At 32.2% G+C, this 14201-nt stretch overlaps 1 protein-coding gene across 1 annotated transcript; it reads right to left on the minus strand.

Annotated features, from left to right (window-relative positions):
• LOC109360595 lies at nt 4373-8704 on the minus strand. The gene is made up of 5 exons (XM_019605598.1): nt 8052-8704; nt 6603-7484; nt 6032-6487; nt 5756-5942; nt 4373-5641 (listed from the first exon to the last, which is right to left on the minus strand). Exons 1-5 carry the CDS (start codon nt 8625-8627, stop codon nt 4653-4655), a joined length of 3090 nt encoding a protein of 1029 aa, XP_019461143.1. The 5' UTR covers nt 8628-8704; the 3' UTR covers nt 4373-4652.

Genomic DNA, 14201 nt, shown 5'->3' on the forward strand with positions numbered 1-14201 from the left:
ACTTTAGACAGTTAAATGACAAATTGGTTTTTAAAAGTACAAAGTGTCATGGTTCTCTAATGAAAAGTATTATAAAATAAATCTCAAAAATGCCAAAACATACTGTAAAGTAAGTCACTAATATATTTAAAATGCCACCATATGCTGACATTTTCAAACTACTAAGTAAATATTGGTTAACACTTTTATTTGAATAACTAACAAAGTTACATTTGTTTATTTGAAACGCCACCTTAATGTTTTATGCTATTTCAAAAGTATGGTGTTTATAGAATACTTTTCACACACTAAATTTGAATTAAAGTCAAACTTAATATCAATTTCAAACTTCAATGTTAAAAAAAAATTCAAAACATATACTATATATATATATATATATAAAGCCAAAATTTGAAATAACTTTCTTCATGGTATAATTTCCACTTCCTGTTTTGCCCTTAACATTATTTAATTTTTACAAAAAATCATATAATCCTAAGCAACCACCATAAATTAATCACATATCTCACCTTAAATTAAACATTATCATGAACATACAAAAAATATAATATAAAGTACACACAACACAACAAATGCATTCTAATTCTAAAAAATGAAATATATAAAAATTGAATATGTAATATCATGTAATATTTACCGGAAAGCACGAAGTGTCTGTACACACTAGTATATATAAATATTAAACTCTTCAAAAAATTATTATCTAATAACTTTGGTTAAAATTCAATATATTGATTTTTGTTACAATTGAAAAAAATCATAAATTAACACTATTCAATATTCAACAACATTGTTGAGTATATATTAATAAGTGTAGATCTTATGCGAAAACATTTTACATCTATACTTTTATACTATATATAAAGGCAAAACTACAAATAATTATTATTATATAATTTTTTACATTTCAAAATTACCCTTTTGTAACTCCTCCCATCATAAACTTTCAAATATTATTTTTATTCTTTTTCATAATACATCATTATTATTCCATATATTTTCTTTTTTTTATTTTTTTTTATTCAATTTTATATTTGATTAATCTTCTTACATCTTTAGTTTTTATGTAACATTTCTTATATTAAATTATTTTTATTTAAAGAATGTAACACAAGAATAATATATATAAAAAATAAGAATACAGGTCAATAAGTAGAAAGTGTCAATCAACATGCTAGTCATGAATTAGGTAAATCTCATATCTAGAAATTACAAAAATACTTATTACTCATCAATGAAATTCTCACATCCGCGACATGATTTAAATTTATTTCCTTGTGAAGTATGTAAGTCCCCACTTGACATAGTCTAGGCCACGAAAAATGTCCCATAGTTTATCAAAAAACTTATTTTTTATTAATAAAAATCATTAAAAAGTTAATGTATTTACATTAAATATAGATTAAATATAGAGTAAATTACATTGACACCCCCTAAGTTTTAGTGAAATTACACAAACCACCCCTCACTTTTTTACATATACACAAACCTCCTATATTTTTAAACTTTCATTACATTGATCACCACTGCGTAAGAAATAAGTGTAATCTTTTAAACAAAAAATGTGATAAATGCAATTAAATTAAACAAAACATGACATATTGTGGAGACACGTCTAAATAATATATGAGTCAATATTTCTTTATTATTTTTGGTTCATTACACAATATTATAAGAGCGATTTAAACAATATTTCTTTAGAATTGTTGATGCATTTTGTAACAAAAAATAATAAAGATATATTGATTTGTATATTATTAGACTTGTCTACACAATATATCATGTTTTGTTTAACTTAATTGCATTTATCACATTTTTTGTTTAAACGATTACAATTATTTCTTAGGCAGAGGTAATTAATGTAATAAAAGTTTAAAAATAGGGGAGGTTTGTGTAGGTGTAGAAAAGTGAGGGGTGGTTTGTGTAATTTCACTAAAACTCAGGGGGTGTCAATGTAATTTACTCTTCAATCTATAAAAACATCATGTGCAACAATCACTAACATAATTGAAAAAACTAGGGGATTAGGGATAGGGGAAAGTCTGTACCCGTGAATACCTGAAAGTAAAACCCGTATGAGCACGGGTACGTGGCACAAATGGGTACCCCACGAGTTTTACAAATGGGTATCAACGAGTTTTTAAAAATACTCGTAGTACATACGGGCGGGTACAGGTATCATGGTACCCGTGTCCACGGTTACCCGTTATTTATATGATTAATATATTATATTTAATTAAAATAAAAAAGTACATTATCTTAACATTCATTACAATATGTACAACTTTTCATTTTACTTTGTTTACATTTTTTACTCTGTTAATATCTTTTATTGAATTTGGTTGTGAAACACCCTACAAATATTATTACATATTATTATATGGCTAGAAATACACATGTCTTGCAAATAAAATATATATTTTTTGTTAAGGAAATGAGAACAACAAATCACACAAATAGAAAACACCAATAAATTTAGCATTTTTGTCAAATATTCAATCAAAAAGTACAAAAATAATTAAGTTTCATCTCATTTGAAACATAATAGAAGTAAAAAAATAAAAAATTCATTTATAATATAGAAAACTCGCGAATACTTGTTGTACCCATGGGCTATGAAGCACGGATATTGATACATGTGTCGAGTACGATACGTATCCGATACGTTGACACACATTTTTTCCAAAATAGAGGATACGATACGTACAGGGATACGCGTATAAAATAATAAAAATACATAAAATATGATAAAATTATAAGTGTAAATCAAAATATCCAAAGTAAACAAATATAATGGAAATTTAAAATCATTGTCCTTCGTAACAAATCTACCTTATCTTATTTTAATGAAAACGAATCTATCTTAAAATCATTGTCCTCCATAACAAATATATCTTATCATATTTTAATGAAAACGAATCTATCTTATCATGTTTTATTGGAAACGAATCTATATATCATATATTTTACTGAAAACGAATCCATATATCTTATATTTTATTGAAAACGAATCGGATACGTGTCTTAATATTTATTTATTTTATTTTTTTAATTTTTGGATACTCTATAGATACGTATCCTTCATGAATTTGAACGTATCCGTGTCGGATATGCGTCGGACACCGACACGTGAAGGTGTTTGACGAATCCGTGCTTCATAGCCCATGGGTACCCAAAAATACCCACGAAAAACCCGTATGTGTGTACCCGTATGGATACGGACGGATATGGGTAATGCTCTCCTATTTTGAAATGGGTAGCAGGTAACTACTACCCGTTCTCGCCCGTGCCTATTGCCATCCATATAGGAGATTAAGTGTGGGTAGTAAAATAAATATATAATTTTTTGGCCCCTTTTTATATTCAGGCTTAGGCCATTGCACCTCTTTCCTAGTCTTCTGGTTTATTTGCAAGTTCAGTTTTGAAGGAAAAAATAGAGAGTTTTAAGGTCATATATTATAAGTGTATTTCATATTTTAGGGTTTTAAAGTCTTCTATTTCCCTTTTCATTCCTTACAACATAATTCACAAACTGCCTTTTAATGTGGAGTCTAAATGTAAAATCCAAATATATCCATATTGCAGGGATCATTGTGGTTAGATACATTGCCCAACCAGTTTAAGGTGTTGGCATTAACCACTACACCAGTTTATTTTATTGCTTCAATATGCGGTTCCACCTGCAATAAGCATAAGGAAGTTAACAATGATTTATGATACTTTTTATTTAGAAGTTTTATGATTCATAATGCTTCCTGAAAATATAAGAAATTCTTCCTGAAAATGATTCCTAAACCATATATTTTCCACACCCGTCTCTGTCTACCATGTTGCCATGTGTAATTATCTGTAGTATGCACAAATTGATGCTGGTTCTACCCTTCAACAGAAAACTACTTTTGTTACAAAACAATATTTATTTTATGACTCTTCCAGGTACAATATAATGTGAAGCAATTGTCATGCTAGCAACATATTGTGCCACAGTTTCTCTTACACTTTAGTCCACATTTTTCATTTGAAATTGTCCTATAAATGTATTCATTTTCTTTACCTCATCTTAGGCCTTACTAGCAAAGTTTCTAGTCAAATTACTATTAGTGGAATGTAGAATAAATTTCTGCTCCTTATTGTATGCAAAATATTTTAGTGATTTGTTTTCTAATAAACATGTTGAAAATTCTACATCCTTATCATACATGTTCATATAATGTGAAGCAATTTTGTCCTTCAATAGTGTAAACAATGATCATTGGTTCTATATATATTAATATGCTACACCAGAAAACTATCTTTCTTTTCTTCTCTCTTTTTCTTCCAAATTTTTTAAGATTCATATTAAGCAATCTCACATAGAACATGCCTAATGATGAAAACAAAACATTTTGGTTTCTTGATTGCATTGTTTTCCATCGATACAACTTAATGTTCTTTCATATACAAACCTCTCTTCTTCTTCCCTCACCTTCCAAACAAAGGTGATTGCACCTCAAATATCCAAAAAAGTAAAACATATACAACCCTCTCCTTCTCCACAGTTGCATAAGTTCTTCCTTTTTATAAGGCACATAATTCCATAACAAAAATGCATTGCCAATTTGGATATTTGACCTTCAACTTTACCAAGAGATACAATATTCTCTTTTTTGTTATCATCTTCTCTTTGCTAATTGGAAAGTTTTCTTCAAAAACTGATTTGCGGCTCGGTCATTTCGATAGCACAACACCCTCAGAATTGTGTTGGGGTCTGATCTGTTCCATTTTCCTGTAGTTGGAGGCATTGGAAGATTTTGACCATTTCCCAAGATACCCATTCCACTTCCTTCACATGTCACAATGCTGAAATCTTCCATCAACTGTTCAGTATTTTGTCCCATTAGTCCAATGACTCCTTCCACCACTGCAGCTTCTCCTTGCACCACATTGTCTGCTATCAAACTTTCAACACAATTGCTGAAAAGTATCCTCAAATGTTCGAAGTCCTCTTGGATTATATCATGATCAGACCGATAAAATACGCGGGAGCTTCCACCAGCGAGCAAAACCATTAGGAATGAGTCGAAGGAAGCCTTCATGACTTCCTTCAATGCCAGTGGTTGAGCTCTATCAATCAGACTTGTAGTCAATTGTGAGATATTTTGGCTGAGGATTCTCAATACAGGTTTTATGTGACCTCTGGCTACACCACCAACATAAAGGCTGTCATAGAAGACTGAGCTCGAGTCGTGGAATACGAGGCGGTATGCAGCAACTTCTGAGACATGTTGACAGGCTGCTACGATGGACAAGTTTGCTGATTCGAAGTATGAAGAAGAATTGTTGCTTTGAGCCCTGCGGCTATTTGCGAAACGTAGGTGGTTTGAAGAAACAACTCCAGGGTTCAAAGAGAGTGCTTTGTCAATAGAGTGGATATGAGTAATGAGATAGTGTAAGGTATTGAGACGAACATAGAGGCGTTGTGTTCCACGGTTAGTTGATGGCTTAGGAAGGTGGTGATGGTCTTCATGTATTCTCTTAGCGCAATGTTGCTCTTCAAAACCAGAACTACATGGAGCAGCTTTCTTCCAGAACTTCATGAATTTTGAGTCTCGGCTGCATCTCGTAAGCGGGGGAAGTAATGGAATGTAATTTTGTTTTGAACCTGAAAGAGAGTAAGGTTAAAACAAAGTCATAAGTTAACATACTTTGTTAAAATCTTATATTCTCTGTACCTAAAAGGGTAAGTGTTACTGTTATATGAATTCACAGTGCTTACCACATGCTGCAACAAACATCATGTAGTCCTGGAAGAGGTTTTCCAATCCATCAGCAAGATCTTGTACTAAACTTTCGGTAATCGCTATTGGAACTTGGAAAAATTCTTCAACAGTTGTGGCTGCCAATTTCATCAGCTCTGCAGCTGATTGTGCAAATGGTTCTGATTTGGACTTTGGGTTCCAAGTCTGCAATAATAGAACCAAAAAAATTATCAGCCATAATAAAAAACAAATCTTTGTGATGAAGGAAAAAGGAACATAAACCGAAAACTTACTTCAGTTTCTTTTGCTCTCTTCACACACTCTTTGCCTTTGTACAATGATTCATCTATCCATTTTCCAAGAAGACTCAATATAACTGAATCAATATCAAAAGGAACCATTTCTCTCACAACTGTTTTGCCACCATCATCACACTCAGTAGAGTCTTCAACCACAATTTGGACTATAACTTTTTCGAGCTTCCCAGCCCTTTGTAATACTTGGACTGATTCACTTGTCAATGATGTAACTTCACTTGTGTATTGCCTCAGCACTTGTCCATAGCATGTGTGTAGCATCAATGCTGCAACTGCACCTGCTGATGAGTGCCATTTCTTTAGTATTGGACTAAAATGTTGCCTTTCCTTGATCACCAAATCTTCGGTCTCTTGAGCTAACTGAATCAGAACTTCACTTAATTCTTTCCTTCTTTCATATTCAGAAGACTTGGCATTCACTGCCTCTACTACCTGAACATTATGATCACAATAAGCTTATTAGAGAAGCTTATGAAAATAATCTTCAATAAACTTACTGAATTAGAGCTTAATTAAGTTGTTTATCTAATGCGTAAAATGTACACACCTTATCGAATGCATTTTTCATGGAAGAACGGATGCATTTATCGACACGGTCACCAGATGAGTCCACTATAGTTACATCACCTTTCTCCTCACCTTCTCCATCTGTGATTGTAAGATCTTCACCTAAGATCCTGGAGGCAGACAACATCACAGGAAGAAGGTTTTCGATTTGGTTAGCATTTCCTCTCTGGAAATACTCATGGTAGTTAAGCAACCTCTTCTCAGCCCAACCTTGCATTGAACTCAAAACCGACGACAAAATCTTAACATAAAAAGAGTCCTTCTCTTTCTTCGCATCATTCGCTACCTCATTCAACATAGCATGTGATGCACAAATCAGATCAGGTTCAACCTGCCCAGTTACAATATACTGATGAAAAAGCACCCAAGTGAAGCATACATTGTGAATAGGCAAAGTTATCCCCAAAGTAGACCAAGTTTTCTTCATGAGTTCAAGTAGCTCATCAACTTCATCAAGGACTAATGTCTCGTCCCTTATGTCGAAAACAGATTGAAGAAGTTTTGTATATAGATGAATATTGAAAGGGAATCCATCAGCCCAGTGACAAACATCAGTAGGAGTTCCATTAGCGCTTCTCCATGACAAAGAAACCACAGAGTTGCAAAGAGTTCTCAATGTATCCGAGTTCTTTCCGGTGTCTATAGGTTTGGACTCACCATTGGATACAATGTCTCTTAGGCGCATAGAGAATGAGTTGTTCTTTTCTAGAGGGATTGATGGGTAGAGAAGAAGCCCTGCTTCAAGGACTTTGAGCTGTCTCTTTTGCCACATGTGGTATTCTTGAGAATCACTGAATTCTGATGGCTTTAGATGGCGTAGGAGTTCCAATGCTATTATGATTGTTTCTGATCTTCTCCCCATCTGCAAAATCAGGTAGCGATAGCTACAACTCTCTATTATGCTCATTTTGGATAATATGCATGTCATTTTCATTACTAGTATACCAATAATTACCACATTATGTGCTTCAAAAAGCTTAAATATGTAAGCATGCTCAATTGTTTGCTTATAACACTCAATAATTGTCTTCCTTTCACAGAAACATTTAAGAAGCAGATCATCAATTCATCATAATATGTTAATAACAAAACACAAAGTGCTTTTTATATTGTCTTTATATTTCCAATTTTACTTTCATTTTTCAAGAAAATTATAAATTCTTTTAACAAGTCCTTCACTTATGTTGAAGAATTAAAAATAAAGTTGCATGGAACTCATAAGTTAATCGTTTAGCAGACTTTAAAGGTAAAAAGAGACAATAAAATAAACTAGTTTCTATAGACACCTACCTTTTTAAGAGAAACAAATATTGTTCAAATAATTTTTTTCAATTCATATATTATGTTTCATTCTATTCCATGCCTATCAACATTACTTTGACAACAAAAACAAAAATATTGTGTTTATGCATTATATTAGTTTACTTACTTGGCCAACTAGTGTCCTCATCAGGGTCTTCCTTAATTTATTATCATTATGTTCTGTCACCCTCATCTGTTGTCTCATGATCTCTGCCACCGTCATAGGTCGCCTCGGCCTAAACGGTGGCAGAGTATGTGAAAACGGGTTACCCGCTCCAGCCACCGGTGATGAGGGTGTAGAAGACACCCCATTGCTCGCAATGCTAGACATCATTCTTCTAGATGGCGACCTCTTCAACATCTTCAACCCCAACACCTTCTTCACCCTACTCGTCGGCTTCGTAACCACCTGGTTCAACTTGCCACCATCTCCATTACCACCATTATTCTCATGATTTGACTGAAACGTGAGTGCATGGCGTCCCCCGAACCCAGGGGACGACCTGCATGACGTGAAAAATATCTCATAGGCCGTTTCCCTGACCTCTTCGTCGTCGAGGTTGGTAACTCTTTCAAACGGCCATGCAAGATCATCAGCCTCGGCGACCATGAGGTCATGGCGACGGGAGGCCTGGTGGCCAAGGCAGTCAATGCGGGAGGACGTGACACAAGGGTATGATTCACGACGGACGTGCTGACCCATCAGGTGGAGGAGAGCGGTGATGGGTCAGGGACCGGTGGTTAAGGGTGGTTTTGGAGATGAGAAGAGGTGTTGGTAGGAAAGAGTGATGGAATGCATTTTATATGTTTGGTATGATGATGAATATTGAGTTGTTATTGTTTCTTTTGTTAGTAATTAGGTGACAACAGTTTCATGCAATGCTGAAAGGTGTAATGAGTGATAATGGGATTGACAACGTTGTCATGAGCGAAGAAAACTAGGAATAAGAGATGTTGTGATGTGTATTTGCCAAAATAGAAATGATCTTAATTTGTACTGCTTTTAACTCGGAAGCTCTTTTTTTTGGTTTTCTTTTTGTTTGTGCTTGTTTAGTTTGGTTTGCTTCATTTAGTTACACAACTGAAGCAAGTATCATTTGGTGGATGGAGAGACTTTTGTTGTAGTTTGCTACCTTCTGTTTCAGTTTAGTGAGGAAGATAACTTCCTTCCTATTTTGTTGGCAAGTTATAGATACATGGGAGCATAGTCAGGGTAAGGTTTACTTATCTCATCTGAAATGTTGTTTGGCTTATTTTTTAAATACGGACTCGGTTATAGATCTGAAACTAATCTCTAAATGTCGATTGGGTCAGTCTGTGAAGGTGAATTTGATCTTAGACCCAATTAAATACAATACATACTCATTTTAGATAAAATCTTTTCAACATTAGTTATTATTATTATTATGAATATGTAATTTGACATGTAAAATTATATAGGTAAATATATTGTTAATCATGTATATATGATGAAAAATTAGAGAATCAACGATGTTTACAACTAAAAATGTATTATTACTATGTACACAATTGCATAGAAATACATGATGAGTAAGTGACCATGAGACGAGACGGATCGAGTCATGTTTGTCCCGACCCTAAATATTGTTGGATCTTAATTTTTGAATTCGAACTCGATCCCAGACTCGTTGAAACCTTATTCTATTCAGATTCGGTCATGATCGGACCATACTGAGTAAATGAATAGGGTCAAGTCATACTCATCCTTAATTGTAAATAAAGACTAATATCTTTTAGAATATGGGAATATACCTCGAACAAGTATCATGCAATCAAATATTTCATTTTATAACCTATCTCTGGATCTACTCCAATCCAGAAAATGATATGACTTTCATCTCTAATCTAATCAATTAAATTTTCTCTATAATGTAAAAGGTTCAGATTTTGGGATTATCACAAAACTTTTTATTAATCATGAGCACAGCCGGAGAGAACCTTGGTTATTGATTAGCAATACACATAAGTTGTTCTACACTTCTACTATTTTGTGTCACTCTATATATTAAGAGGTGAAATTGGTCCCAAATTAATTAACAATTATAATTTTAATTTAAATAATTTTTCACCTAATCAAAATTAATAGTGCAAAAAATGGGACATCAAATGTGTTCCCATTAAAGATGGTGCAATGGCATCATCAAAGATTTTTAATTCCAAAATTTTATATGTGGAGATTAATGTCAGTGAAACAAAGTTTGTATTACCACGGTCAATAATACTTTCGCAAATCAATATTTAATGTTGTTGATAACTATATATAAGAATTTCAAGTCAGTATTAGAGGAGATATAGTTAGATCCTATAAATATTAATATTGTTATACTCATCCAATTAGAATTAGATAATACTAAATCCTATTATGATAAAGAGTTACAAAGGTTTTAGTATATAGATAGGATAGGATAAAGATCATTAAAGATAAATACCCCAAATATAAATATTTTCATAAGCCAATCAAGAAGGAGTGTCGATAGTTATAGAAATGAACCAAGACTAATAAAAACATCTAGCCATAGGAGAAGTGTAGAATTAGGGTTTAAGGTAGGCTAGCTAAACTAAAAGAAATATAAACAAACTAGAAATAATATGAAATAGATTTCATATAACACCATAAATAGATTTGACCAATGAGTAAGAAAATTATATCTTAGTAAAGGTTATGAAAGATGTAGTATGGACAGAAGTAGTAGTTATAGTAAAACCAAACCTGGAAAAAAGTATTATCCAATTAAAACTAACAAACAACAATTTAGAGACAGAAAAGAAGAGACAAAAACTTTAACAATAATAAGATTTAACAAAAGAGGTATTCACTATAAGAATGTGGGTAGATAACGAGGTGGATAACTATAAACTCAAACTTATACTAGGATCAGATTTTTTGATGAATACAAAACCATATAAGATCCAACAAAAAAAGGATTTTACTGAATATAAATACCCAAACAATAATTCTACAAAAAAATATAAACAAGATATTTAATGAGTCTATATTATATATTAGTTAAATTTAATTATGAAAATATAGGGCTAGAAAATATCACGCATTAGTTGACACTAGAGCAAATATAACAACGGCAAAATGTAATATTTTGCCACCAGAACTATGGAAAAAACTAAAAAAACTCATTAAGAATGAGTACAGCATGACAAGAAATACACATTATGAAATTAGGGCTACAAATATACCTATTCAAATAGGATAATATGAGTTAAAGATCAATATATTATACCAATTTAATGAAAACACATGTCTTGCAAAATTAGGATTAGATTTCTTGCAAAATTACATGCCGCTAGAAATAAATACTAAAGTATTAATGTTAACCATATCATATAAACATAGGGCTTATGACATAAGAATAACTAGACCTTATAGGAGAAAGGATGAGAAATTACAAAAGAAACATAATCCAGAAGAAGTTCAGTTTTTACCAAACAATAAGCCTACAAAGATAAAACAACACCTAGCAACTATATCTACCATGGAACCCAAAAGACAATAGAATAGAGATTAGAAGACAACTATAATGAAAACCCATTAGTCCATTGGGTAAAATCTAGGCATATAGTCAAAATAGAATTAAATGATTACATCAAAGAAATAAATTGTAAGCCTTATCTCTGGACAGAGAGGGACAAACAAAAATTTATAATGCACATAAATGAAATAAAAAAATATGGGCTAATAAGAGAAAGTGGATCAGAATATTTATTGTCGGCTATGATAGTAATAAAGCACAATGAAGAAAAAATAGGGAAGTCAAGGTTAGTTAAAATTATACAAAACTAAATAAGTTAGCCGTTAGAAATAGGTATCCCATATCTAAGATAGAATTATTGTTCAATCTAATAAGAGGGAAGATGATATTTAACAAATTTGATTGCAAATCGGGATTTTTCCAAATAAAGTTAGAAGAAGAGAGTAAGAAATATATTGTTTTTAGTACATTTGAAGGACTCTATGAGTGGAACGTATTACCAATGGGATTCCATAATAGTCGAAGTATATTCCAAGAATATGTTTCAAAGTTATTATTACCATTAAGAGAATTTGCAGTAATCTATATAGATGATATCTTAACATTCTCATATAACCAAGAGGTTAATGAGATCCATCTAAACAAGTTTATAGATCTAGTAGAACAAAATGGGCTAGATATATCGCCCCAAAAGGCAGAGTTAAGAAAAACTAGGATAAGATTTTTAGGACAAATTATATCACAAGATGGAATAGAACTACAAGAACACATAAGCAAAAAAGTGAAAGATTTTCCTAGAATTATAAACAAAAAAGAATTGCAATCATTCTTAGGATTAGTGAACCAAGCAAGGAACTATTCCAAATTTATCAAAATTGACAGCCAAAATATCTAAGTTAGATGGGAAATAGATGATAATGTAGAAAGTATAATAAGTCAAATTAAAAAATTGTGTCAACATTTGTCTAAATTGTATATACCAATTGAGACTAATGTAAGATTGATTATCTATACAGACGCATCAAAGAATTATTGGGGAGATGCATTGTACCATGAGAATGAAAAAAAATAAGAAGTAATAACAATATATTGTAGTGGAAAATTTAATGATAGTCAAAGCAAATACTACTCCACTTGGAAGGAGTTTTTAGCAATAATTAAGGCTATAGAGAAATTTGAGTTGTTTATAATAAACAAAAAATTTCTAATTAGAACAGATAATACTCAAGTGAAACACTGGTTAAATAAAGGAATAAAAATCAATAGGAGAAAAATTTAACTTAATTGCATTTATCACATTTTTTGTTTAAAAGATTACACTTCTTTCTTATGCAGGGGTGGTCAATGTAATGAAAGTTTAAAAATAGGGGAGGTTTGTGTAGGTGTAGAAAAGTGAGGGGTGGTTTGTGTAATTTCACTAAAACTCAGGGGGTGTCAGTGTAATTTACTCTATGAATTATCATTATTGTCAAAGTCAGTTCAGGAAGAAGCAAAACATTATTTCAATATTGTAACACAAAATAAAGTGTATGTTAGATATTATTCTAATATAGCAATAGTAACCCTAGATAAATTTTATCCCCCAATAAATATTATCAGGTTTAGGACAACAGCTGCTCCATTCGAATATGAGCAAGAAGCAAAGTTATTTATTGAAGACCACGATGATTTTGAATACAAGCTCTATACCATCAGATCCCACGAATTAGAAATAATTTTCAAAGAAATATTGAGAACTTTGAAAGACAACAAAGAAGAGCAATGAGTCTATTTCACAAGACCAACTACGTGTATCTACTAAGTAGGAAGAAGATCTAGAGGAGCCTCAGAATTCAATAGCTGGTACAATAAAATTCGAACAAATATGATGGATTTAACACCAAGAACAAAAAAGTTTGTATGTCAACTATTGTCTAAATATCCAGCACAAGTGCCCAATATGTGAAGAAAGAAAAAACACTATTGATTATGAAGAACCATCAACTAATATTAACATTATCGAGTAAAACATCTCATGGCTGAGATAATTATGGAGCAAGACAAAGAACTATGACTAAGAGGCTGAAAAGGCACATGGAGGCCTGAAAAAGTGAACAGTAAATTCTGAAAAGTCTGAAAGATTCCTACTAAGAATGACAAACAAGAAGTGACACCTCCTACAGGGTCACATGTGAAGAACTAACTAGGGTCGGAGAAATGAAAACTAAAGGTGTAAAATAAACTAGGGGTGGTTTTCCATCCACTATATAAACATGTACTACTCCTTTTATAAGACACATCTATATGAATCAAAGAAATCTTTCTTAATAATTCTGAGTGCTTTCTCTCCTTCCTTGTTATTTTGTTAAAGTGTTCTATTTAGTTTCTTTCTTATACACAAGCAAAAAACGTATAGAGTGTTTTATATAGCTTCTCTCACATCCACCACCAACATCTAGAGGATTACGATTAAGGTATGATGAACTAAACTATTCTGGGAATTTAAAAGGGTAGTATTATCTATATCCTCATTGCAACGATCTCATTGTTGTGTTTTACTAGTAACTAAACTAATATGCCCAAAGATATAAGTAAAACATATATGTTACAAAGGACGTCGAGTTACACGTCCAGTAGGAAACGAAGGAAGGTTGTTTTGTAATAGAATGAAGGAAGAAGGTTTGTGTGCCATTTTATGGGCTATGCACTAGAAAAAGACCTTTGCATGAAAGAGGGCAGAGTTCCTTCTAAGACCCAATCTATATATGATCAACACCTCGACTTATATAAGA

This window comes from Lupinus angustifolius, chromosome LG11 (genome assembly GCF_001865875.1).
Source record: "Lupinus angustifolius cultivar Tanjil chromosome LG11, LupAngTanjil_v1.0, whole genome shotgun sequence".
NCBI lineage: Eukaryota > Viridiplantae > Streptophyta > Magnoliopsida > Fabales > Fabaceae > Lupinus > Lupinus angustifolius.

What these genes read in the sequence shown, in the direction of transcription:
- LOC109360595 (XM_019605598.1), bottom strand. Translation starts at nt 8,627, where the DNA reads ATGGGTCAGCACGTCCGTCGTGAATCATACCCTTGTGTCACGTCCTCC. An exon ending in AGAGAGCAAAAGAAACTGAA is followed by an intron (nt 5,943 to 6,031) that starts GTAAGTTTTCGG and finishes CTATTATTGCAG; the next exon opens with ACTTGGAACCCAAAGTCCAA. An exon ending in GATGTTTGTTGCAGCATGTG is followed by an intron (nt 5,642 to 5,755) that starts GTAAGCACTGTG and finishes ACTCTCTTTCAG; the next exon opens with GTTCAAAACAAAATTACATT.